Source organism: Malaya genurostris, chromosome 2, assembly GCF_030247185.1.
Source record: "Malaya genurostris strain Urasoe2022 chromosome 2, Malgen_1.1, whole genome shotgun sequence".
NCBI lineage: Eukaryota > Metazoa > Arthropoda > Insecta > Diptera > Culicidae > Malaya > Malaya genurostris.
In genome coordinates, this window is record NC_080571.1 from 344,404,942 (window position 1) to 344,430,393 (window position 25,452).

At 41.2% G+C, this 25,452-nt stretch overlaps 1 protein-coding gene across 11 annotated transcripts in view; it reads left to right on the plus strand.

Annotated features, from left to right (window-relative positions):
- LOC131431929 (uncharacterized) overlaps positions 1-25,452 on the plus strand; it is an 86,719-nt gene that overhangs the window by 26,528 nt on the left and 34,739 nt on the right. For 9 of the 11 annotated variants that reach the window (XM_058597894.1, XM_058597892.1, XM_058597891.1 and 6 more), the window contains 5 exons: positions 16,010-16,412; positions 16,695-17,012; positions 17,125-18,365; positions 18,434-22,203; positions 22,296-25,450. In XM_058597894.1, coding sequence (XP_058453877.1) covers positions 16,411-16,412; positions 16,695-17,012; positions 17,125-18,365; positions 18,434-22,203; positions 22,296-25,450 — 8,486 coding nt within the window. In that variant the 5' untranslated portion in view covers positions 16,010-16,410. The remainder of the gene's footprint in view (positions 1-16,009; positions 16,413-16,694; positions 17,013-17,124; positions 18,366-18,433; positions 22,204-22,295; positions 25,451-25,452) is intronic. The other 2 variants (XM_058597895.1, XM_058597896.1) reach the window with 1 other exon arrangement.

Below are 25,452 nucleotides of genomic sequence, written 5' to 3' on the forward strand. Positions count from 1 at the left end.
AAAACCGGGATTTTTTTGTCTCACGCACCGGGAAAACCGGGAAAAACCCGGGAAATTGAAATCGGTAATTCACTTGCCACCCTGCATTACATTCTTATGACCCCACGTAACGAAATGTAGATTAGAGATATTTCATCTGAACATAATTATTTCTAATTAATTCTAATTCAAAAAAGTAATTTGCGATTTGGAGAAGTAAACATTCGGGTAAAAGTTGGCTAATAAATAAATCAGGTTTGAAATGCTGACAATAGAAACAAAAAAAGCGAATGAGTTTAACACGTATCGCGCTGCTTAAAAAAAAAGAAATAAAAGGCACAATTGATCCGATGGTTTGTGGAACTGTATCGAAAATGGAGGCAACGGCGAGCATAACTATTCATTCCCAAGCAAAGATGACGATGATGGTGGTGGGCATTATAATAGGATCAATGCAATGAAAATCTACTTCAGCAGCAGCAACGGCGGGCATGTCTCTTGGTATTGGTGATTGCCGCGAGTCGAATAAACGAATGACTAGCTAGCTAGCTAGCCAACCCATTAAAAATATAAAATGAAAAGAAACATGGCGAGTTACCGTTTGGCAGTTCGTAAGCTCTTTCAGCAACCGGTCGATGGATTGCTGGCATAGATAATGATTAGCTTTGTCATTTGTGGACCGAGTCTGGGTAGGGAAGCAAGAAGAAGTAGGTAGCAGAGGAAGAAGCGACGACGAAGAAGCAAAACTGCTTGCATTCATCAGTTCGCGATTATGAAGCGACAACCGACAGTTTTTTTTTTGGTCTACGTGTACAGTCAATTACCATTTTCAAGCTCGGACTATGAAACGAAAACAATACACAGATAGGTACAGTACTGTCTTGTTGCACACACTAATGGTTAAATGAACTGTACGGCTATTAAAACGACAAATACTTCAAGAGCGCGCCTCAAGATGGAGAAATTCCAACCTAAAAGATAGCGGAAGATGAACTGAAAGCAGGAAGACGAACAGCATAGGGTCAGACTGTACTTTTCGTAGCACTGTTGAGTTCATTTTAATGGGCATATTATCAGTAGTATCGTGTCTTTTTTTTTTGCACGTTTAATCGACTTCAACTACGTATATCTTTTCCCCTAGTTTTTAATGGAGTTCAGTTATTACCAATGTTTTTACAGCATGGTTTAGGTTAATCGTACCTAACTCAGCTAATTACTACCTATTTTCAAAAAATCTCTGGAATTCGTTCAACATAGAATTTAAAAAAGTTGTTCCATGATAAAACACAACCACCAGACAATCGAAGATCGTAGTAAAACAAATAGATATCCTGTGACACACGTGTCGGAAGTTGAGGTCAAATCCAGCCAAACTCGTCCGACCGTTGAATTCACGTTACGAAAGGGAAAAAATGAGCAAGCCAAATGTGTGATGAACGACGAGGTTATTACACCTTTTCTGCACTGATCGTGTGAGGTTGCCTACCTCCAGTATGTAATTATCCAGAGCTTCTCGGCTTCCTCGGCTTCATTGAACGAGCGAAGTGTAACAATCATGATAAATGTTAGGTTCTGTAAATGATTCTGAAACGAACGACCTGTTTCAGTTGAAATGAATTGCAAAGCAGCATGACACGAATAAGAATCGAACATAACCTCTAAAAGCTACGATTTAGTTTTTATTCAATTAATATGATAGTTTTCAAGTTACTCGAAAGCGATTGCGCATTAGAAAGTTGATAACGTCTGTCTTCGCAGCCTACAGGTTGTGTGGTAATCGGCAGAGGAAGTATTTTAACCCAGAAACAGTCTACTGTGTTCATGTTCCCATGTCATAAGACTGGCAAGGCAAATTCTCTTTTCAGTTGAATTAAATGAATCATTGCAAGCTCAAATCTATCCGGACTGTGGAACAATAAGTATTGGGAAAATCATAATCATACAAAATTTATTTCATTTTTTTACTCGCGAAAAAATCAGCTCAAGAAATCTTATAAAAAACAACTCAGTGACTGAATATATCGCTTCCGAGATTTTCATTCATGAAACGAGCAAAACACTGAACCTCGATGTTCGCAAGTGATTTTTTGTGTCAGCGAAACTTGATGACGAATTTTCACTCACAGAAATATCGCTAAAGATATATCCCAGGTAACCAGGTAAGCACTAATATTGGCAATCAAATAGCCTTTTATGAGCACCAAAAATGCTTATAGTTCTAACAGTTCGGCTGAAAAGTTCGTATCGTTTAATAGAAATACACATTTTTTGCCAAAATTCGTTTTTATTATTCAACATAATTGCCATCAGAGGCGATACAGCGATTATAGCGATCTTCCAACTTTTCGATACCATTTTTGTAGTACGATTTGTCCTTTGCCTCAAAATAGGCCTCAGTTTCAGCGATTACCTCTTCATTGCTCCTAATTTTTTTTACCAGCGAGCATTCTCTTGAGGTCTGAGAACAGGAAAAAGTCACTGGGGGCCAAATCTGGAGAATAAGGTGGATTAGGGAGCAATTTGAAGCCCAATTCGTTCAATTTCAGCATGGTTTTTCGTTGTTGTTTTTGATCGATTGTGAGCTCACGCGGCACCCATTTTGCCCAAAGCTTTCTCATATCCAAATATTGGTGAATAATATGTCCAACACGTTCTTTTGATATCTTTAGGGTGTCAGCTATCTCGATCAACTTCACTTTACGGTCATTGAAAATCATTTTGTGGATTTTTTTCTCGTTTTCATCGGAAACAGCATCTTTTGGACGTCCACTGCGTTCATCGTCTTCGGTGCTCATATGACCAGTACGAAATTTTGCAAACCACTTACGAATTGTTGCTTCGCCCGGTGCAGAGTCTGGATAACACCCATCAAGCCATTTTTTGGTATCGGCGGCACTTTTTTTCATCAAAAAGTAGTGTTTCATCAACACACGAAATTCCTTTTTTTTCCATTTTTTTCACAATAACAAAAGTAGCTTCACTCAAAATGCATTATCTCACAAAATCAATAATCTGACAGCTGTCAAATTTATACACGTATCTTTTGAAGGTTGGTACTAACTGAAAATGGTATGGATTTAATTCTAGTGGCGCCCTCTCATAAAAACGATACGAACTTTTCAGCCGATCTGTTATATCTGCAATCTGAAAACTCATCTGTTGTAAATCAATCAGAATTCCGCTTTCAGAATGCACACCAGCCATAATTAAGCATTATCTATGAATAGCCGTCTATTTCGCCAAGGTCGGCCGGAATTTAGTCTCAAGAGCAATTGAAATGCCAATTAGCGATTATCAGTTCGCTTTCTCATCTCATCCAAGTCAGTCGATGAAACAAAACCGCTTACGTTCGGGACAGAAGAAACCAAGTACAATATTGTGTAGTGAACAATAGAAAGACCTCGAAATGAGTGAACCAAACGAACAAAAGCTACCGCCGACACGAAAGAATACAATTGTTGTTGACTTCAGACAGTGCAAAATTCGACCTTCGATACGAGAACTCGAAGGTTTGCTTAAGGAGCAAATGCATCTTGACATTAAACGTGTGCATTTACTTCAATGCAATAAGACCAATAATGTTGTTTATATCCAGTTCTATAAAGAGTTGGATACAATTCAATTCGCAAAAGACAATAACAATGTGCACTATGTGGAGCACGAGAACATTAAGTACAACATTCCAGTATATATGGAAGATAGTTGTATAGAAGTGCGTGTGCATGATCTTCCCTCAAGCGTCACCGATTCATATATTCGCAAAGCTATGTCCCAATACGGAGAGATTTTCTCTATCGAAAAAGCAAAGTGGAAGATTTTTTTCCCCGGTATTCTGAATGGCGTACGTTTATTACGCATACACTTGAAGAAGGCTATACCTTCTTATGTGATTTTCGGTCAACATACAAGAATTCCGTGCAAATCACTTGTTACCTCTGACAATCAGATGGCTACATGTCAATATTGCCAAATAGCTGTTCACTACGGTAAGCCATGTGATAAACTAGAAAAAGGAGACAACTACACCAAAGGACAACGGTGCTTCCTTCACACGGCCACGTAAAGCTTGTACGCAAATAGGCCTGAATAAATTATATTTTAAATAAAAAAAATTAGCGATTATTTCGGGGAATCGAAAGAGAGAACAGTCTCCGATGATATTTCGATGTTGCATTTACATTACCCTTCATTTCGACACCGAAGTGATTCGTGCAAGATTTAATTATTATATTTCCATTAATAAAAAATCTCTACCGACTAAATTCGCAACTGAGAAATAATGTGTGCGATATTTTTGATGCACGTGAACACCAATATTTTTTTCCCGCATTTCAAACAGTAATTATAGCGACGTAAGACAGTTTCAATTCCAGCTAGTTGATTACACTGCACTATTTAGATGAAACGGAATAGAAACGCTATTGCAGGAGTGTATCGAAAAGTAGTTAGCAACATTGATTATTGAATAAAAAAGCGAAAAAAAAACATATTTTGACATCAGTTTTCGATATATTGTAGGCAAATTACATTTTTATGCATTTCACTGATTATATTGAAGAAAATCCTAGTTTCTGTGAAACGCTCGCACTTTGGACTTGACATTCTTCATTTAATTATGCACAGTTACTTTTGTGACTTTTCTGGTGGCAGCTGTCCAGTTTTTTTTAACTCCTGCATGTTTTGAAGACACTGTACCTTCCTTCCGAAAGTGCAGCTTGACAATTACCCAATACCTTTCAATTGGCCGAAAATCCGGGCAGTTCGGTGGGTTCCACGAATTGTACATTATTTTTTGACAACCACTGTAGAACGGAGTTGGCGTAGTGGGCTGAAGCTAAATCCGGCCAGAAGAGAGGAAGAGCCTTATGCTTTCTGTACAGTGGCAGTATTCTCTTCTTCAAACATTCTTCCTCGTACACCTTGGCATTAATTGTACCTTTCGTGAAGAAAATCGACGACCGCAAACCACAGGTACAAATGGCTTGCCAAACCAACACCTTCTGCCCAAACTTTTCCATCGCCACCGTGGTGTCAGCGTCGTCCACCGCGGTACACCGATTTCGTGTAATATTGCGGTCCGGGCAGCGCTCGAGAGTCTTCCCTGGCGTAGGTTTCGTCGTCGATCAGGATGCATCCGCCTTTATTCTGTAGAATCCGGTTATACAGTTTTCGCGCTCTTGTTTTGGCCTGAACTTGCTGTACCAGCGACTTTTTCGGCACCTTCTGTTTCTTGTACGTTTTCAGGGAGTTCAAAACTTTGTTCCGTTGAATCATCCCGATGCTGGTGTTGAACTGCTTGGCCAAATCCCGCGTTGACGCCGATCGGTTTTCCCTGATGTACTCAACCACTTTTAAGTCCCGGCCGGGCTGGCTGGGACCCGTTTTCCTACCTGATCGGGGCAAATCCTTCATGGAAAGGGTCTTACCGAACTTCTCGATAGTATTTTTGACACTGGTGTGGTGCACTTTCACCCGTTTTGCAATTTCGTTGTACGTGACACCACTTTCTGAGCACGAAGTGTGCAGAATTTCCTTTCGCGTTTCCGGATCAATTCGACTCATCATTGAAACGATAAACCGTACCGAAACCAATCGATTGCGCAGCTGTTATTGACATGTAAACAGACATGTCACCGCGAAACACGCTGCAAAAAAATAAGCCATTTCAGAGTAATAACTGTTTGAATGTTGCTAACTACTTATCGATACACTCCTTAGCATGAATTTGGTTTAAACACGCAGAAAAAAAAGGCGGGAGGGCAATGTCAGCGACATAACTTGAGGACGTGAATACGAATAAAACTGACATGCATTTTCGACACATCTGAATATCGATAATCACACATACTGCCTGATTGATTGTGTGAATTTTGCAAACTGTCAATGCGTCACTTATCTAATTGTGACGGAACAATTACAAGACGGAACACATGGAAGCAAAAAATTACAGGACAAAAAATTAGGGGACAAAACCGATTAAAAAAATGCAATGTTCCAATTCACCCATAAATTGAAAAATTCTTTTTAGATGAGCATGAACTTAGCGAGGCACCTTTCGCCGATGATAACGCAAATAGGGGAATAATTTGTTGCTAATCAGTTACGATAATTTTGAATTTGTTGCTCAAATTTTTTTTTTTAGTACTTCGCTAAGTTTATATGAAGTTTAGCGAAGGCCCCCTTCCAAATATGCTTCAAAACAAATCGTAGCCCAGTGAATAATTTATTGCTAATTTGTTGCTAGTTAGTAACGATAATTTCGAATAATTGAGCAACAAATTCAAAATTATCGTAACTAATTAGCAACAAATTATTCATTTGCGTTATCATCGGCGAGACGTGCCTCGCTAAGTTCATGTTCATTCTTTTTAGCCATATAGGATTTCCAAATCTATGTTAAAAAATAATATGGGTATGAGAATTCAATAATGAATATAAACGGATATAGTAGTATCGAAAATAACCTTGCAAATTAGTTTTAAGGAAATCATTTTATTCTTAAAACAAATAGAAGTGTATGATTATAACAAATAAAAGCGTAAGTTGAAATAGCTATAAATTTTAACTCATTTATTCTAACTAAAAAGTTTGTCAATTTAAAGCGCTACAGTATTTACCTTTAACTAGAGTTCGTTCATCTAAACCTGATTTTTCATATTGAATTTACTGTTAAATTGTTTTGTCAAGACATTGACAGGAACGCACAAGCAAAATATTTGTTATTTTTATCAAAAGTTCAATTGAAACAAACTAATCCACTGCGCAAAATTAATTATCATATTCTATAGTTTCAAGCAGCTATATTTGCTATATCAACCTAGATAGTCTTTTGTGACTTTTTCAGTAAAAAAATACATTGTGTGAAACCCAAATTCAGTCATTTTTTACATTTTTTTGACGTGAATACGTCTTACTTTATTATGATGCGCCTTTTCAAAATTCGCACTGTGGAAGAATGGGTAGAACTTAATCGTGAATATCTCGAGTGGTACTAAACGCAACAACATAACTCCTTCTCCATGCTATCAGAAATATGATCAGTAATTTTTGACATAATTTTCAATAGTGTGCGATACCCGTAGATAACTCAAAAATTACGTTTTCTCAAACTTTTGGAAGCAATGAGGAACTCATTACGCTTGATTGCCTTCCTCGTACCCCCGACGACGGTTTTGAGGTAGTCAGACACGTGTCAGTCCCGATGTTGAACTGGACGAGTGTAAAAGGCAAACCATCGAATTACAATATGGAATTACAACTGGCTTGTAAGGTTTTCACAAACAATGTCTAGTTTGTGAAGTGCTTATCTTACCAATAAGTGAATAATATTTGACCATTTCTCATGCATTTTTGAAGGATACTTTCTGTTCGCACTTAGCGAATGGATATCAATAATTTACATTTCAGATTTCTTTAATTCGGTTTGCAGATATTCTTTGGAATCGCTATACGATATGTATTTCCAAAACGGGTTTGACAAGTAAGTTATTGGTTGGAGAAAACCCCTTTAGAAATGAAAGAAGCTGATGAAATCTTACTCATAAAACGTGCACAAACTTTATCAGCGGGAGCGGGAGCTCAGGTTTATTCACGTGGGAAAAATGCTCCTAGATAAATAAACATACACATTGCTGATAACATCAACTCAACTTTGGTTGACATGTAATAAATAGGTTATTTCCACAACAAAGTCAGCCAGAACAGTTATTTTTTTTCATTTGGTATGGCCAAAGTTTGTATTCAAATCAAACATAGAACATTGTTGATGTTGAAGGGAGAAATTAGTTCAAAACAATCATCATAAATCGAATTTAAAAATCTGCAAACTGTTTTTTTTGTTTTTAACATGCTCTATTTCTCTGCATGTAGAAGTAACAGGAGTGCAGCATTTTGTATGTTTCTACCACACAGCAGACGCAGCGTTTGAATTGGCGTAGCGATAGCCTGCGCTCCTGTTACTTCTGCGAATGATATTTAAGCTATAGTGGGTAACATTTTTAATCAACTGCATAACATACTTTGTGATTGGTTATATATTATTTTTTTTTATTATCATTACAGCTATTATTAATCACAGCATCGGTATTACTGAATAATTTCAAGCACATCACTACTATTGATCCATTTATCAACAGAGGATCAAATTGCAAGAGAAAAATTAAACATTTTTCATGTCAACCACCGTACGCGCACTGAACATTTTCAGAGTTGGTTCAGTTTTTGTTTATCGGCAATTTTTTTCATTATGTATTTTGCAAAGGGTTGACATATAACGACTATTAAATTCATTACCCAAAAATCTTCTGTTCGAGAATCATATCAGATATCGACGTGAACATTTCAGCTTACTAGTGAACGTGGAGAATGTTCACTAGTAAGCTTTTCACAACTGATTGTTTACCTTGTGAAATCCGATTCAGTGAGAATCGCGTTTGCACAAAATCAGTACTAAACTTTTCTGCAGTGAGTTTTCTGATCGATGATTTTTTTTTTGTCACTTGTGAAAAGTTTGGGTCGCGATTTTCGAAATTTTGATTTTTTCTCATTACTGGGAACAATAAAAACTAATAGAAACATGCTATCGTAAACGCAATGAGCAACTCTCGATTTGACGAAAAAAAATTCGAGGTAACACAAAATAATGATGTTTCATGTCACTCTAAGACATTTGACTTAAAATAAAAGTTCGATTTCGGAACTTTCAAAAATTTTCCAAGTCCCAGAGAGTCGAATAAAAATAAATCAAGATGACACTAGATCTCGACGTTTCAGACAATTATTTGACATTTGACATGAAACTTTTTTTTTCGATTTTGTAAATCTGGAAATTTCCCAGAAAGTCGATTTTTTTTCGAAAAATATTTTTTCCGAGATGACACTAAATCTCGACGTTTCATGGCGCTTTTACGTACTAATGAGCCTTTTTTTACTCGGTGGGTCCCGTCAAGCCCCCCCTAAGACCGTACTCCTAAAGCGGTCCTGATAGGTTCTAAAACTTTTGAGCACTATTGCTTAACGAAATTAGAGCTGACCCTAAAATATTGGCACCCTAATGTACAAGCACTTCTTTAGTACTGTCGTCTTCGTACACTTGATGGACATTTTTTCCTCCAGCACCGGAACTTGCTGCGTCATGATTCTGTTGTAACTGTATGAATACCTAACTGCTAGTTTTGTTTAATTGGATGTATTCAACTTTTTTGCTTTCAAATGCATTTGAGTTTGATCGTGAAAGCGAATAGTTACATTTCAGTATTGGTGTTACAACGTCTTATTGTTCATGATTCTGACTTGTTTGAAATAACCCTAGTCGTCTCAACGTTCTTATGATTTGGGAATGTATCAATTATTTCTGAGAATAGTGATTAATTATTATTGGTAAAATCAGTTTACACCTACTGCGACGGTTCAAATAATTTTAATAGTAGATGTCGGGAAAAACTCAGACTGATTCAAGAACAACAATTATTTTTCTCCGGATTTGTACACGATCTCTACTAAACATGTGTCGGACTAGCATCGTCAGCAGGGATTTCTCTGAGTGTTAAATATTCGGGATCTGTCGGTACCGGTACCGATCAAAAAGTGCAAAATGTAAAATGACATACAAATCAATTCACAATAATTTAAAAATGTCCGGAAAATCAAAATATGGTTTTAAAAAAGCCCCTTTTGGGTACATCTTCATCTAATTGGATTGATTCAAATGAGATAATATTTGCAACCTGATAATAGTAACAAGCAAACTCAACACAGTGCAGAGTATAATTAAAAAGAATAAGGTGAAGTTTTACGGTTCAACGAATAGGTTTTACGGTTAAACAATACGGCAAACAATCTACCGTACGTTATCGCAAACACTGAAGGGGGAAATCCTGTACGCTATATGTAAATTTTTAGCAATCCATAAGCGTATAGCTTTTCCCATTTAGTGTTTGCTGCTACACCATCGAGAAATTCAGCACCGTGTCAACATCAAGGATTTCAGAAACAGACTATTCGAATGCAAACACAAAACGATGTGTGTGTCCTGGAATTTTTCTTTGAATAACAAATATAAAAATTTGTACAACCGTAGAGCTCGAGTTCTGGAGATTGTTTCGATTTAGCATCATTTCGTAATACCTTAACATTTTTATTAGCCTGTTAGATTAAATAAATTAGAAACATACGCCATTGATAAGAGATTCAATCCTGGTCAAATGTTTCTTTCCAGTTGTTGTATTTTGGGCACTTGCGCCACCTATCAGGTTATGTCCACCAAGTTTTTTGCTAGCTTCAGTATACGTTTCTAAATATCTCGGTCTATGACCGTTCTTAAATTTTCCTAAGTCAATAAGTGGAAAGTCCAGTGCAAGTGCTCAAATAACATTTTGTCCTGAGTATTTCATAATAAACCGTTTTTGACTCAAGTGTCAAAGTGTCGCAAATTTTTTTTCTCTATTCTCAGTGGAAAGATAGCGCTCTTAGCAAAGTCCAATATCCATTGGTTCTATATTCTTCACTCTATTTAAACATGTTTCGGTTGTTCATTCTTTTGGCAGTGTTCTAAAGAGTTCTCATTAAGTTTTCTCTAGATAGACCTTCGACAAAGCGTCTCCAATAACTATACTTTTAGACATAATGTATGTTTTTGTTTACCGGCTGTAGTTTTTGTGTGTCTCATTTCTCAAAAGGAAAATGTATGGAACACTTGTAGAACTAATTTGATACTATTATTTTGCTGAAGGAAGTATGTTGATACATAAAGGCGTTTAAGAGTTATGCAATATTTATGAGTTTTTTGAAGGTATTTTTAAAACTAATCTAAATAAGTTAAAAAAATAACACACATAATTTTCTCTTAAATTTTTACTTATATTATGAGCTTTCAGGAACCGCATAGGATACATTTTTATCGATCTGGCATCTAATAAATATTGATATTTGAAGTTTGACTAGTTTTTGATGAAAAAATAATCATAACTTTTTACTGGTAGTTCATATGGAAAGACTTGGTTGAGCAAAATTGTGCGCAATGATTAGTACAACAACTCCTTAGAACGTTTCACAAACAAGTTAGAACAAAAAAGTGATTTTTCAGGAGCCACCCTACTTTTATTCGGGAAAATTGATGTAACTCGATCAAATGAAAAGCTAGAGAGGTGCTTTTTTTCAGCAAAGTTTCTCAAAATAAAATTTCCTACAACTTTATTGTACAACAAAATAATCATTTTTGAGTTCTATTAAAAAAGTTAGATTTCAGATTTCAATCTAAATGAGGACCACCCTAGTAACATTTTTCATCAAAAGGAGCGCTATTTGATTACAAACAACTTTTGTGAAGATACCAACAACCAATGAAGTTACGCCTCTTTCAAAGTTATTCGGTTTTCTTGTTTTGTCTTAAACGTTGGTTCATGCATTTCGGCATCAGAAAATTTCGGCATCAAAATTCGGAAATCGCAAAATGTTTCTGTCCCAAAGTCGATTCACATCTTCCGCTTGTGAGCCGAATGAGCAGTACACAGTTTGTCCCAATGATTTTGATTTGTAACAAATAAATGAACAATTTCGTCAACGACAAGAAAATCATAAAATCATGTTGGTTTTAAATTAAATGTCTAAATTGACCGTCTTAAACAACATGCACAAATCAGGGTGGCAAGTGACCGGGAAAACCGAGAAAAGGTCTGGAATTTGTTTTTCCGGGAAAAACCGGAAATCTTAGTGTTTTCACGGGAAAAACATCACTAGCCCACATATGAGTAACAATTGTTAGCTTTATAATTTTTTTTTCAACGAATGAAAAGTAGGAGACAATACTCAATTTTGCTTTTAAGCGAAATCTCCACTCAAAGTGTTGAAAAACGTATTGTCTCATACAGGTTCTATGTTGAACAATCCATTGCAATGTGGCCCAACACCCCATCTCTCGTCCAATGAATTCTAAGGGTTTAAGAGTAGTTTTAAATCAATCAGAACTTCCTTAGGTGTTATCAAGAACAGCACAATGAAAGTTCATCCTAAAAAATAAGCAGAATTAGGATGCCTGGAAGCCTGGAAGTATTAAACACATTTGGTAAAGTCCTAAGGTAACATCGGAAAAAAAATTAATAAAATATTTCAAACTTCCTAATTCTACCTTCATGTTTTAAATTTTGCCAATGATGATGATCTTGAGGTAATACTTGTGTTATGTTCAGATTTGTGTGAGATTTCAATAGGAGTCAAAATTTGGAAAACATCGATTTTGATCTTATCTATCGTTTGCAGGAAGTGTTTGATTTCTTTCTTTGAGAGCTGAAACTGGTTTCTGAGGACCAGTATATAAGAAAGACTGTTATTGATTGATGATCTGTATCAAAGTCAGTTCACTACAGATGTGATATCTTCTAGAACTAGATCAATTGTACAAGGATTTCTCATAGAAGATAAATAAGTTGGGCTATATGGAAATAAAACTGGCTAAAAACTACCGGATAGGATGACATGACGGATGTATCTATTGTATTTAACTAACAGGTACATTAGAAAAAAATTGATGTTTTAAAAGAGCCAGTCATGGCATCCGAACGGTTTTGCTAAATTTTAGGTATGTAAACATCTATTGATTTTCAATTGAATTTTGTTACAAAAGAAATTAAAATGTTTTGTCTGATAGGACATTGTTAATAATTGGATTTATGGCTCTTCCCACAATCAGAGAATGACAATTCATCTTCGGGTATCGTTCATTGAATTACTACAATTTAAACAGCGTATCGTAAGAATCGGCTGCGAAGTCTGTTGAAACAGAAAGGCCAAATTCCACAAAAGGAATGTAATGTCAAGACTTTGCTTTGCTATGTCCATATGACAATTTGTTGTACCTTGGCTGAATCCCTGGCAATAACGATATTATGTCAGGGTCGCTGTGTCATCATGCCGTTTATAATTTTCCCACCGAACGGAGATTTCTTCTTTCACTTCCGGAAGGAACGAAGAAAGCTTTATACGAAATGCTTTGAAATTAATGGATCAGGGTCATGTCGCCGAAAGCCATTTCGCCGAAAGGGTCATTTCGCCGAATGTCATTTCGCCGAATGGGCCATTTCGCCGAATGTCATTTCGCCGAAAGCCATTTCGCAGATTCCTGCAATTGTCTTAAAATCGTAATGGAAATCGATTCAAAATAAAGACAAATTAAAGATGATAACGTTAACGCCCGATTTGTTGACCTATAATTGTACTTCTTGAATAAAGATTGATTCATGAACCTCAGAACAGAGTTCCCAAAGAAACTTGTTGATTATTACCCACTAATCCACTGTGGTATTTCCCGTTTACTAAATAAAAAAAATATCTAATGCGGCTTCGCCACATCGATTTGATTCGTGTCCTGTCCGACCTCGCTACCGCTCGTTCGAACCTAACTAAAGCAAAGAAACCTAGCTTTCAGTACACCGGGCAAACGAGGCGGTTACAGGTTTGTATGCAAGAGGCCGCCGCTTCCGACGGCGGGTCGGCGGCCAACTCAGCCGGCGTCGCCTCGGCGGCTTTATGCCGCCGAACCATCTTGGCTTCGGTTATGTGGCTGCGCCAAATCAGTTATACAGGAGGCATAATAACACAAAAAAATAATTTGATGTATTCGAAATTACCCTTTCGGCGAAATGACCCTTTCGGAGAAACGACTTTCGGCAAAATGACCTATTCGACGAAACGACTTTCGGCGTAATAAACCGCTCCCGAAATTAATATAATATAATGTTTGGGATATCTGTTCAAAGGGTGTACGTTATTTGGCCGAATTTTGTATAAAAATATATTCACTTAAAAATGGAATGTAAGAATCGAGCACTAATCGTAAAATCTGTAATCCAAGTGTTTTACCCTTTCAAAGCACTCCCAGAACAAACAGAATATCTATAGAAAATATGCACAATTGAAATTATGCCAAACAACAATTATGCTAAATGAAATAGTTTGTCTTTTAATGTTATGCCAAAAGACATTATGCCAAACAAATTTATGCCAATCAAAAGTTATGCCAACCAAATCCGAACCGAAAGCCATTTTGCCGAAAGTCGTTTCGCCGAAAGGGTCATTTCGCCGAAAGGGTCATTTTGCCGAAAGGGTAATTTCGCCGAAAGGGTCATATCTCCTGCATGTTATGTCTCCTGTATAACTGATGTGGCGCAGCCACATAACCGAAGCCAAGATGGCTGGGCGGCACAAAGCCTCCGAGCCGACGCTAGCTGAGTCGGCCGCCGACCCGCCGTCGGAAGCGGCGGCCTCTTGCAAACAAACCTGTAACCGTCTCGTTTGCCCGGTCTAGTCAAAGCTAGGTTTCTTTGCGTTAGTTAGGTCCGAACGAGCGGTAGCGAGGTCGGACAGCACATGAACCAGAACGATGTGGCGTACATTTGCATACATACATTTGCCTGGTAGATACACCTATGCAATTGCTTTGATGCTTAGTAACTAATAGTCAACAAGTTTTCATGGGAACCCCGTTCTGAGGTTCATGAATCAATCTTTATTCAAGAGTACAAGAATCAATCTTTATTCAAGAAGTACAATTCAACGGGAGTCAACAAAGGTCACCAAAACGGGTGTTAACGCTATCATCTTTCATTTGTCTTTATTTCAAATCGATTCTTATTACGATTTTAAGACGATTTCAGAATTCGGCGAAATGGCTTTCGGCGAAATAACCCTTTCGGCAAAATGGCTTTCGGCGAAATGACCCTGATCCCCTGTTCCAAGCATGAATTGAAGGTATATTAAAATAACTGAACACCAGCGATTCTAGCCTATTCCAAAAACCTGGAATTTTAATCTCACACACCGGCAAAACCGGGAAAACAACGGGAAATTGAAATCGCCAATTCACTTGACACCCAGACAAATGTGTCTCATATTAGTCAATAAAAATACCCATGGTTTATAGCCATACATAGTTAGTGTCTGATTTACTAGCGAACGAATCGTGTTGTAAGCCCACTCTGACTCGTTCGATTCTTGTATTTGGAATTTTGCGCGCTTCATATTGGCATTGAATTTCACATTAATGCTAGTTAATACCATACTAATGAAAATTTTATCATAACTTGCTGAACGTGGTATGGAGAAAAATTATGTAGCTGCCTTATGTACAACAAGCAATGTTCACGATTAAGTTCTACTTATTCTTGTACAGGGTACGCTTCGAAAAGGCGCCCCATAACAATGTAAGTCGTATTCACGACAAAAGATTATTTAGTGAAACACTAAGGGTGGCGTGCGGCTTCCCCTTCGGTTCCCCTATATCAGAAAGTCATAATTCGTTTTTATGACTTTCAATGATCATTTTGTCAGATAACAGATTTTAAATGCTGTAAGTTAATGGGACTGAAAAACATAAATATATTCCCACTGTTTTCCAACGTACAGGTGCTTTCCTAAAAGGAAAGTTCTAAAGAAGCAGTGAAAAATATCATAAACAATATGTGCGATCAGAATGTAGGACGAACAAATTCACAGAAGGTGAAATATTTCGTGAATCGAAATTGAAAAAAAAAAAATCTGTCAATGTGAATATGCTCCAACATACCAGAGAAAACTTCAACGTTTCACTTCTAGTCTTGCGGCTTCATACGACGAAAGTGTGCGCAATTTGAAATTGTATGCACTGCAGATTTGAGTAACTTATCTGGTTAACATTCCATTAAATGCCGATACTGTAACCGATGTGATCGAAAGTAGCGCCCCAGAAAGACTGAGTATAGACGGAAATACGAAGGAGGGCTTGAGTGTAATGAAAAGAAAGCACTACTGCGCATATCACCCCAACTGCATTTATTTTTTTTTTGTTGTATTTCGTCACTACACCATACAGCATCTGAGCCAAAAAGCAGTCGTTTCTCTTTCCTTCCTCCGCACATTTCCTCTAGTAATGTGCCCAGCCCATGTTGCAGCTCATCTCACTACAATGTCGAAAGGATACTTTTGTCTGTGTGCTTTCCATTCCGATGTAAATTTTGTCAATTTAATTACCTTTTTTCTCTTTCTCCGTTTTTCATTACAGGATATGAAGTCCGTCACCAGCTCAGCAAAAACGTGATTTCTTAGAGAATTTCATTTCATCGTAGGCGATGAACCGATCGATTCACTTCAAAAAAATATATGCTAGAATGCAGTTTTCTGCTATCAAACAACAACGAATTTAGAACAATACGATTAAATTGAAACATGTGTTACGTATACTTTTTAAATCGATTTTCTATACAGGAAAAGCACCGACATCAGCAAATGAGTCAGTCAAACGCAGCAAGTGAAACCGCTAGCATTTTTCCTTTAAATTGCTAAACGTTTGTACGCCGCTAGAAAAAAAAACGGCAGTACAATCTGTCAAGTAAAAGTAGTGTTAAAAGTTAGGATACGTCGTCAGTTGGTCTCCTGGTATCCAGCAGTTTAACCACTAATAAAATGTAAGTACATCAACGTTTTGAACCGAATTATCAATCATCATCTTCCATGCTTCGAATTAAAATCGCAGCACGCAGTTACGAAACAGAGCAATCTAACCTATTTTTAGCCGGATCGATTGTTACTAGATCTCATGCTACAACCTCTCTCTCTCTCTTTCATTTATGTGGTCAGTCTAAAAATATCGCACAATTGTCACGTTCGTCCATAATTAATGTCTTCGTTCTGATGCGCTAACGCTATCGCCATCCTAATTTTCCATTCTTTTCCAACGAATCTGCTAGGGACGCCTACTATCGATATGATCCAACTGCGCCACGAGGCATGGGGCCACCGGGCAATGCGGGTGGGCCGTACGCACGACACAGGGCACCCCACCCGATGCAGCAACAGCAATCCCAATCCCAGTATCCCTCATACCAGCCTGCCACAGCAGACAACATGTACTCGATGCCGGATCATAACACCGGTATGGCTGGTATGAGTGATGCACTGTGGGGTACCCAGCCGCCGCCACCACCTCAGGCCAACCCTTACGCTGCTCCGATGGGCTATGGTCATCCCCAAGCACCACAGCCTACGCAACGGCAAGCTCCGACAAGGTAAATTTTGCTGTTAATTTCTTGGAAAATATTTTTTTCGTTTCACCGGTCAAACGTCGTCATTCATACCTAACCAATCTGTCAATCTTTCTTTGCCCTGTCGTCCGACCAGCTATCGGCAACATATGACCGGCTATCCTCAGCAGGATTCATCAAAACTGCAGTACCCCACACAGCAGGCAATGATGGGTGGCATGATGCCACAGCAGGGTTACGGGTCGTTAAGTCAACCCCAGCAGCCATCTCAGCAGCAGCAACAGCCACAACAACCCCAGCAACAGCAGCAGCAACGTGTTTCACAGCACTACCCGCAGGCTGGTCATTCAATGTATCCGGGTGCTCCGGTGGTTCAGCCTCAATCTGCGACTGCTCAGGCCGGTTATGCGTCGTATGCTCCCACAATGCAACAGCATGCCAGCCGAACGAGTCAGCATGTTTACACCCAACATCAGCTAGAACAGTCGGCTTACGGACAGCATATGGGTGCTAGTCAGGTACCGACGAGTCATCATCAGATGAGTACTCCCCAGCAACAGCCACCCGGTCAGCTTCCGCAGCATCCACCCCAGTCCCATCTACCGTTGCCCGGTCAGTCCCCTCAATCGCAGCAACAAATGCATGCCAGCCAGATGCAACCGGTTCAACAACAGCAACAGCAAAGTCAGCAACCGTCACACAGTAGCCAACCAACGCATCCACAGGCTCATCCACAGCAGCATCCTGGGCTGGCGGGGTTAACACAACAACAAAGCCAACAGCTCGCGAATCAGCATCCCGGCATGATTCATTCACAGCAACCGAACAGTGGAAGTTTAATGCACGGAAGCAGTGCGTTGGGTTCTGCAATGTCCCAACCACAATCAAGTCAGCAACCAGGGAGTCATCACAGTACTAACACACTGGGAGGTCATCAAATGTCTCACAGTGCGCTGTCGAGTGTGCCCGGTTATGGTGCGAATGCCCCACAGCAGCAATCGTACCTACCGAATGCAACGAAACAGCAACCCCAACAGCATGGTAGCAGTCCCCAATATCGGGCGCCTTTCCCTCAGTTATCTCCACAAATGTCACCGCGACCACCCCAAATGTCTCCCCATACACAGATGTCACCACGACCTGTTATGTCACCTGCAAAACCGCCAAGTAGTGTTTCATCGCAAGCACCACAAACTACACTTCCGACAACAATGTCGCCTCATCAGCATATAGCCAGTTCCGGTGGTAGTATTCAAAGTCCTCGACCGCAACAGTCTATGCCCGTTACGAAACTAACAACGACTTCAGCCACTGGTCCAGTCAACACCCTGCAAGCACTGGAACAGATGGTGATGCCACCTTCTGCTGCTGCCGCAGGTAAGCGCTTGTGTCTGGAAAAAAAATCTCACTGTATTTTAATCGTTATCGTTATCGTTCTTCTTCAGGTTTAGAATACTCGCAGGCGGCAGCTTACCGAGGGCCACCGCACCAGCAACAAATGCAGAACAATCCACTGTCTCCGCTTGGACCACGACTGCCGATGTCTCCCCAGCATCACCAGCAGTGGCCCCCGATGGTTCAGCGGCCTGGCAGTGGAGGGATAAATGGAAACGCTCACCACGGGATGCCACAGCAATCTCCACAACAGCAGCAGCAACAGCTGGGCAATCAGCACTTGCCGCCAATGCATTCTCATGCACCGCATTTACACGTATCACAGGCATCCCATCCACCTCCACCGCACGCTCAACAGATCTCACAGTTGAACGATATCTCCAGTTTGATACCACCTGTATCGCAAACGATGTCTGTGATACCACCAACGCAAGGCCCTCCAGCCGGGCTGCAGTACAGCAATCTAGACGATAAGAGCCTCGTGGAGTCAGTTCCGCAGCCGCAGCAGCCACAACCTGTACATAGTCTACATCAGCCGCATCTGTCACAACCACAGCAACAGCAGCAGCCACCACCTCCACAACTTCCATCGATGCATCAACCACATCAAATGGCCCCTCAGCAACAGACACAACAACCCCCCATGCTAACGCAGCTTCAGCCCCCAACGCATCTGCAACAGCTTCACTCACAGCAACCATCGCAACATCAGAGCCACCTGTCTTCGTTGCAGTCATCTATGGCTCCCCAGCAGCAGCCACCGCAAGCTCCTTCTGTTCCTTCGTCACATTCGATTTCTCAGCAGCTGCAATCACCGTCATTTAATGACGAAATGATGATGTCGCCAAGCGGCCCACAACAGCAACAGCAGCAACAGCAGCAGCAGCAGCAGCAGCAGCAGCAACAGCAACAGCAACAACATCAACATCAACAACCAATACAACAACATATACCGGCTGCTCCAGCGCCAATTCCCACATCAGTTCCATCTCCAATCGCACCACCAGCCCCAGTGCAACATCAAATACCACCAATCTCACAAGCATCGCAGATGAATGAACTGCAAGCGATGCAATCGTCCGCATCAACGCCGCAACAACCCATTGTTGTTCAACCCCAGCAGCCTAAATCTCAGCATAGCCAACCGCCGCCGCCACCGCAACATCAAAGCTCTGCCCCGACGATCGAACTTCCACCCATTTCAACACTTACGGTCGAGCCACCTGCTTCCAGTGTAGAAAGTGTACCACCTGTTGTCAGCACCGAGTCTCAACAACCGTCGACTGATCTTAGTCTAATCGATAGTTTGACATCAACTAATGCGAACGAAGCACCATCGAGTCTGGGTGCCACCGGATCGATCCCAGAATCGGCAATCAGTGAAACTGATAGTCTGCAGCAGCGACACTCGGCATCAGAGCAGAACAGTAGCAACGAAGAATCACGTGACAGTATAGTTCCTGCACCGGCAGAGTCCAACACTGACGAGAGCAAATCCTCCAGCTCATTAATGTCCGGAACGGATTTCGAAAGTATGAATCCCACCAATACCGGGACGGGAGGCTCGTTGCTGAATTCAGACACCGGAATGGACGATGCCATTCGAGAAGGACAAACACTTGGCCTGGACAGTATCACCACTGAACCAAGTGAAAAACGGGATGATATGTATCATTCGGATAATTCGAATCAAGCACCAACTATTGAAGCTAAAAAGACTGATGTTCCAGTAGAACCTATGACAGTTCCCGATCCGGTCACTTCGGTTGCACTGACTGAACTTCAAGAGCCAGAAGTGACAACTGCAACGAACACAAGTCCGGAGCAAACACATTCTGTTCCTACGTCTACCACGACACCAACAATTCCAACGACGGCAATGCCGTCCTATCCCAACCAAATGACCCCCGAACAAATGCCTGGTGAGCCAGTAATTTCGACAAGCACACCGGCTACGACGATACCGCCAAACTCAACTCAGATTCCACCACTGCAACATTCCCAAATGCATCCCCAGATTCATCCCCAGTACGGACAAATAGGAGCTCCAGGAATGACACCAGGGCAAGGCCAACCACCATCGATGTATGGAATGCATATGCCTCCCAGTTCTCCGATGTTGCATGGTCCTCATGGGCCGGGAATGCATGGTATGATGGGTTCCGATATGATGAATCCATATCAAACCCCGTACCAGTCGCATGCTCAGGAAAGAGCTGCTATTCAACAGCAACTACAGGACATGTACAAGTTGCCGATGGCCGACAATCAAGAGAAGATCATGCGTATGCAGGAACGGATCGCAATGCTTCAACAGCACGAAACGACAGACGGGTGCCAGGGTGGACCACAGTGCATTATGCAAAACCACTCGATGTATTCGTCCGCTATGATCGACAGTCCTCAGGTTACGAGCACCACAGGCCGCCGGGGACGAGCTCCGTCGAACAAACCGCGAAAACCACGTTTGAAAAAATCGGAGAAACTAGCACAGGAAGCAGCAGCTGCTGCAGCAGTGGTAACTACACCGGTTCCCGTAGTACAACCACCACCTCCACAGCAATCACAGATAACGTCCGGCGATGAAACGTCCCAAACACAGGCACCCATAACTACGTTGCCGGTTTCAGAAGATGCCGTTACTGCCGGAACCGGTTTGTCGGAAGTTACATCAGAAAGTTTCAGTGAAACTCTGAATGAAACTGAATCTCAAGATAATCTTTCGATTGGTGACTTGGATACTTCGACCGATGCGAGTGGTAAAAAATTAAAGAAACCACGGAAACCCAGAGAGCCGAAGAAACCAAAAGAAGCGAAAGAACCGAAAGAGAAGAAAGAAACCAAGAAAAAGGAACCAAAAGAACCGGCTAAATCGAAGAAAAAGAGCAGTAAAAAGAGTTTGAACACTACCACCGAAGGAGACAACTCGATATCTATGGACAACACAAGCCAAGATCACGATCAAGGTCATTCGAAAGCGACAAGCGAAGCGGATGAAAATCAAACGTTGGCTTCACTGATGCATTCGCAGAATTCTACCGATGCAACGGCCGGTCCTGAGAAGGAATCCAAAATAGACGGTTCCATCGATGATGAGGTGACAGATTTTGACGATATTCCGGTGTCGAAAATTCCCATCAAGAATTTATTGGAAGAAAGTGAGAAAAAAGAGCAGGAGAATGGCGAAAGTGCTGGCGACGGAGGAGAAACTGAAGGGGAAACACCCAAAAAGAAGAAAAGTAGTAAGAAAAAGGATCCCGGTAGCGGCGAGAGTAAAAAGAAGAGCTCATCCTCGAGCGCTTCGCGAAGTAAAAAATCTTCCGGTAGTTCGAAAAGTAGTCGCACGCGATACCGACCCCGAATGATGGATGAGTCGGATGGTGAGGGAGATGATTTGATGAGCACTCCGCCTCCATCTCCACCGCCAGATGCCGAAATCGACAGTTCGAAACGAAGATCCGCTCGTAACACTCAGCGCAAAAAATACGTTGACGACGTTATGTTACGGTTTTCCGACGACGAATCCGGAATTATTTCCCCGATGCCGACTAGTCGCAGAGAAAAGAAGACGGATGCCGACAAAAAAGACGCCGATAGCAGTGGTGAAGGATCGGCCACCGCTGGTGCTACTGCTGGTGTTGCTGCTGCTGCATCTACGGAAGCCGATGCGGTTGCGTCAAGTTCAAGTGTTACCGCAGCGGATGGTGAAGAGAAAGTAAGCACCTCGGACGACAAGCTAGATCTCAGTGCCGAAATGAAGCTAGATGACGCTAACAAACCCAACTACGTGTATGTGAACACGGGCGATGAGGATTCGATGGTAAGTGCTTTGCTGTATATCCTGTGTATTGATTTGATTATTATCAAAAACGTTTGACAACGTTTATCATTAAATTCTTCTTTCTTCGATAGGTGGTGCAATACGTACTGGCCGTTCGGATGGGCAGACGTGAGCTGAAACCGGATCCACCTCCACCGCCACCAAAGGAGAAAACTCCTGAACCGGAGGAGAAACCAAATGCGAAGGAAGGCGAAGAAAGTGCTGAAAAACAGAATGAAGCGGCGGAAGAAGAAGCTACCGCAACGAAGAGTGACGAGAAAGAGGAAAAAGACGAAAGTATGGCTACTGAACACACTACCGACGATGATGCCAAGAAGGAACAGGATGAGGAAAACCAGAAAGAAGATGACGATTCTGTGAAAGAAGACAAAGATATGTCCGATCACGACGAAGAGACTACCAAGAACGATGAAAAGGCTGTTGACACGGTAGCGAAAGATGATCAGAAACAAGATGAAAGCCAAGCAGATGAAGAAAAAATGGAAACCGATGAGGTGGAAGAAGAAAAAGTGCCGTCTGATGAGAAAAGCTCTCAAGATAATGAAAACAGTGAAAAACCTGAAGAGGAAGAGAAAGAAAAGGAGACAGTTGCAGACCAAACCGAAGGAGACAAACCCAAAGCGGATAGTAAAAGTGAGGAGCTCGCTGACGGTGGATCAAAAGCAAAGATATCGAAAGCAGCGGAAACGTCGTCGACAGAGAAGAAGGAACCGGTGTTTGTCGACGTTGAAGAGTACTTTGTCAAATATCGCAATTTTTCCTATTTACATTGCGAGTGGCGAACGGAAGATGAACTGTTTAAAGGAGATAAACGAGTGGGAAATAAAATTAAACGTTTTCTGCAAAAGCAACAGCAACATCTCAACATATTCGAAAGTTTGGATGAGGAATCATTCAACCCGGACTTTGTAGAGGTTGATCGAGTTCTGGATGTTTCCGAGCACACGGACGATGACGGTAAAACAGTGAAGCACTATCTGGTGAAATGGAAGAGCTTACCGTACGAGGATAGCACGTGGGAGTTGGAAGACGATGTTGATCTTCCCAAAATTGACCAGTACTATCGGTTTAACAAAATCCCACCCAAGAGTGAATGGAAGACAAAGAAGCGACCACATCCGGATCAATGGAAGCCACTGTCAGAATCCCCCATATACAAGGCAGGAAATAGTTTGCGTCCGTATCAGTTGGAAGGTCTAAATTGGTTACGCTATTCGTGGTACAAAGGAAACAACTGTATTCTGGCAGATGAAATGGGTCTCGGTAAAACTATTCAGAGTTTAACGTTTGTCCATTCCGTATACGAGTATGGAATTCGCGGACCGTTTTTAGTTATCGCTCCCCTTTCAACGATCCCTAATTGGCAGCGTGAATTCGAAGGTTGGACAGACATGAACGTTATTGTCTATCACGGATCAGCCACAAGTCGGCAGATGATTCAGGATTACGAAATCTATTACCGTTACGAGAACGGAAAATATATCAAAGAAATAAACAAATTCAACGTTTTAATTACGACGTTCGAAATGATCGTGACTGACTATCAGGATCTGAAGCCATACAATTGGAGGGCTTGTGTGATTGATGAGGCTCATCGTTTGAAAAATCGGAACTGTAAACTACTGGAAGGTCTTCGGCAACTTAACTTAGAGCACCGGGTTTTGCTTTCGGGAACACCACTGCAGAACAACGTGAATGAGTTGTTCTCGTTGTTGAACTTCCTGGAACCCAGTCAGTTCTCCTCTAATGACGAGTTCTTGCGAGAATTCGGTAGTTTGAAGACTGAAAGTGAAGTGCTCAAGTTGCAGGCACTGTTGAAGCCAATGATGCTCAGACGATTGAAAGATGATGTGGAGAAATCCCTGGCTCCCAAGGAGGAAACTATCGTTGAAGTGGAGCTTACTAACATCCAGAAGAAATATTACCGCGGTATTTTGGAGCAAAACTTTTCATTCCTGATGAAGGGAACGACGTCCGCCAATATACCTAACCTTATGAATACTATGATGGAACTGCGAAAATGCTGTATTCATCCTTATCTACTCAATGGGGCTGAAGATCAAATTCAGTACGACTACCGACAACAGCACGGCGAGGATGCCGAAGCTTATTACAAAAATCTAATCGTTTCCTCGGGTAAAATGGTTTTGATTGATAAGTTGCTACCAAAACTGAAGGCCAACGGACACCGTGTATTGATTTTCAGTCAAATGGTCCGTTGTTTAGACATCCTCGAGGATTATCTCATCTATAGAAAGTATCCCTTCGAGCGGATCGATGGTCGTATTCGCGGAAATCTTCGTCAAGCTGCCATCGATCGTTATTCGAAGCCAGACTCGGACCGGTTTGTGTTTTTGTTGTGCACGAAAGCGGGTGGTTTGGGCATTAACTTGACTGCCGCTGACACTGTTATCATCTACGACAGTGATTGGAATCCACAGAACGATTTGCAGGCTCAAGCTCGTTGCCATCGTATTGGTCAGCAGAAAATGGTGAAAATTTATCGACTGCTCTGCCGTAACACGTATGAACGGGAGATGTTCGACAAGGCGTCGCTTAAGCTGGGTCTGGATAAAGCTATTCTACAAAGTATGAATACCGCGCAAGGCAAAGAAGGAACCAACAAGCAACTGTCGAAGAAAGAAATCGAGGACTTACTGAAGAAAGGAGCATACGGCGCAGTTATGGACGATGATGCGGGAGATAAGTTCTGTGAGGAAGACATCGATTCGATTTTGCTTCGTCGTACACAAGTTATTACGATGGAAAGTGAAAAGGGATCCACCTTCTCGAAGGCTTCGTTTGCTGCTGCGGCTAACCGTAGCGATATCAACATCGATGATCCTGACTTTTGGAACAAATGGGCCAAACGAGCCGAGATAGATCCGGCGGCTTGCGAAAAGGACGAAACCGAGGATTTAGTCATTGCGGAACCGAGAAAGCGAACCCAGATTAAGCGGTATGGTCACGATGATGGCGTTATGGATATGTCCGATGAATCTTCCGGTGAGCATGGTAGTGAGAATGAAGAAGGAGGCATGGGATTGAAAACTAGAAGCAAACGAAATCGTGGTAAAGATAAGAACAAGAAGCAGCAGGTCGAGCGAGATGACTACATTCCTCGAGACAGGGATACACTCGCAGCGCTCGGTTTCGATGAAGTGCAGTACGGAAACTGGGCCCGATCTGAGTGCTTCAAGGTGGAGAAAGGACTGCTGTCCCATGGGT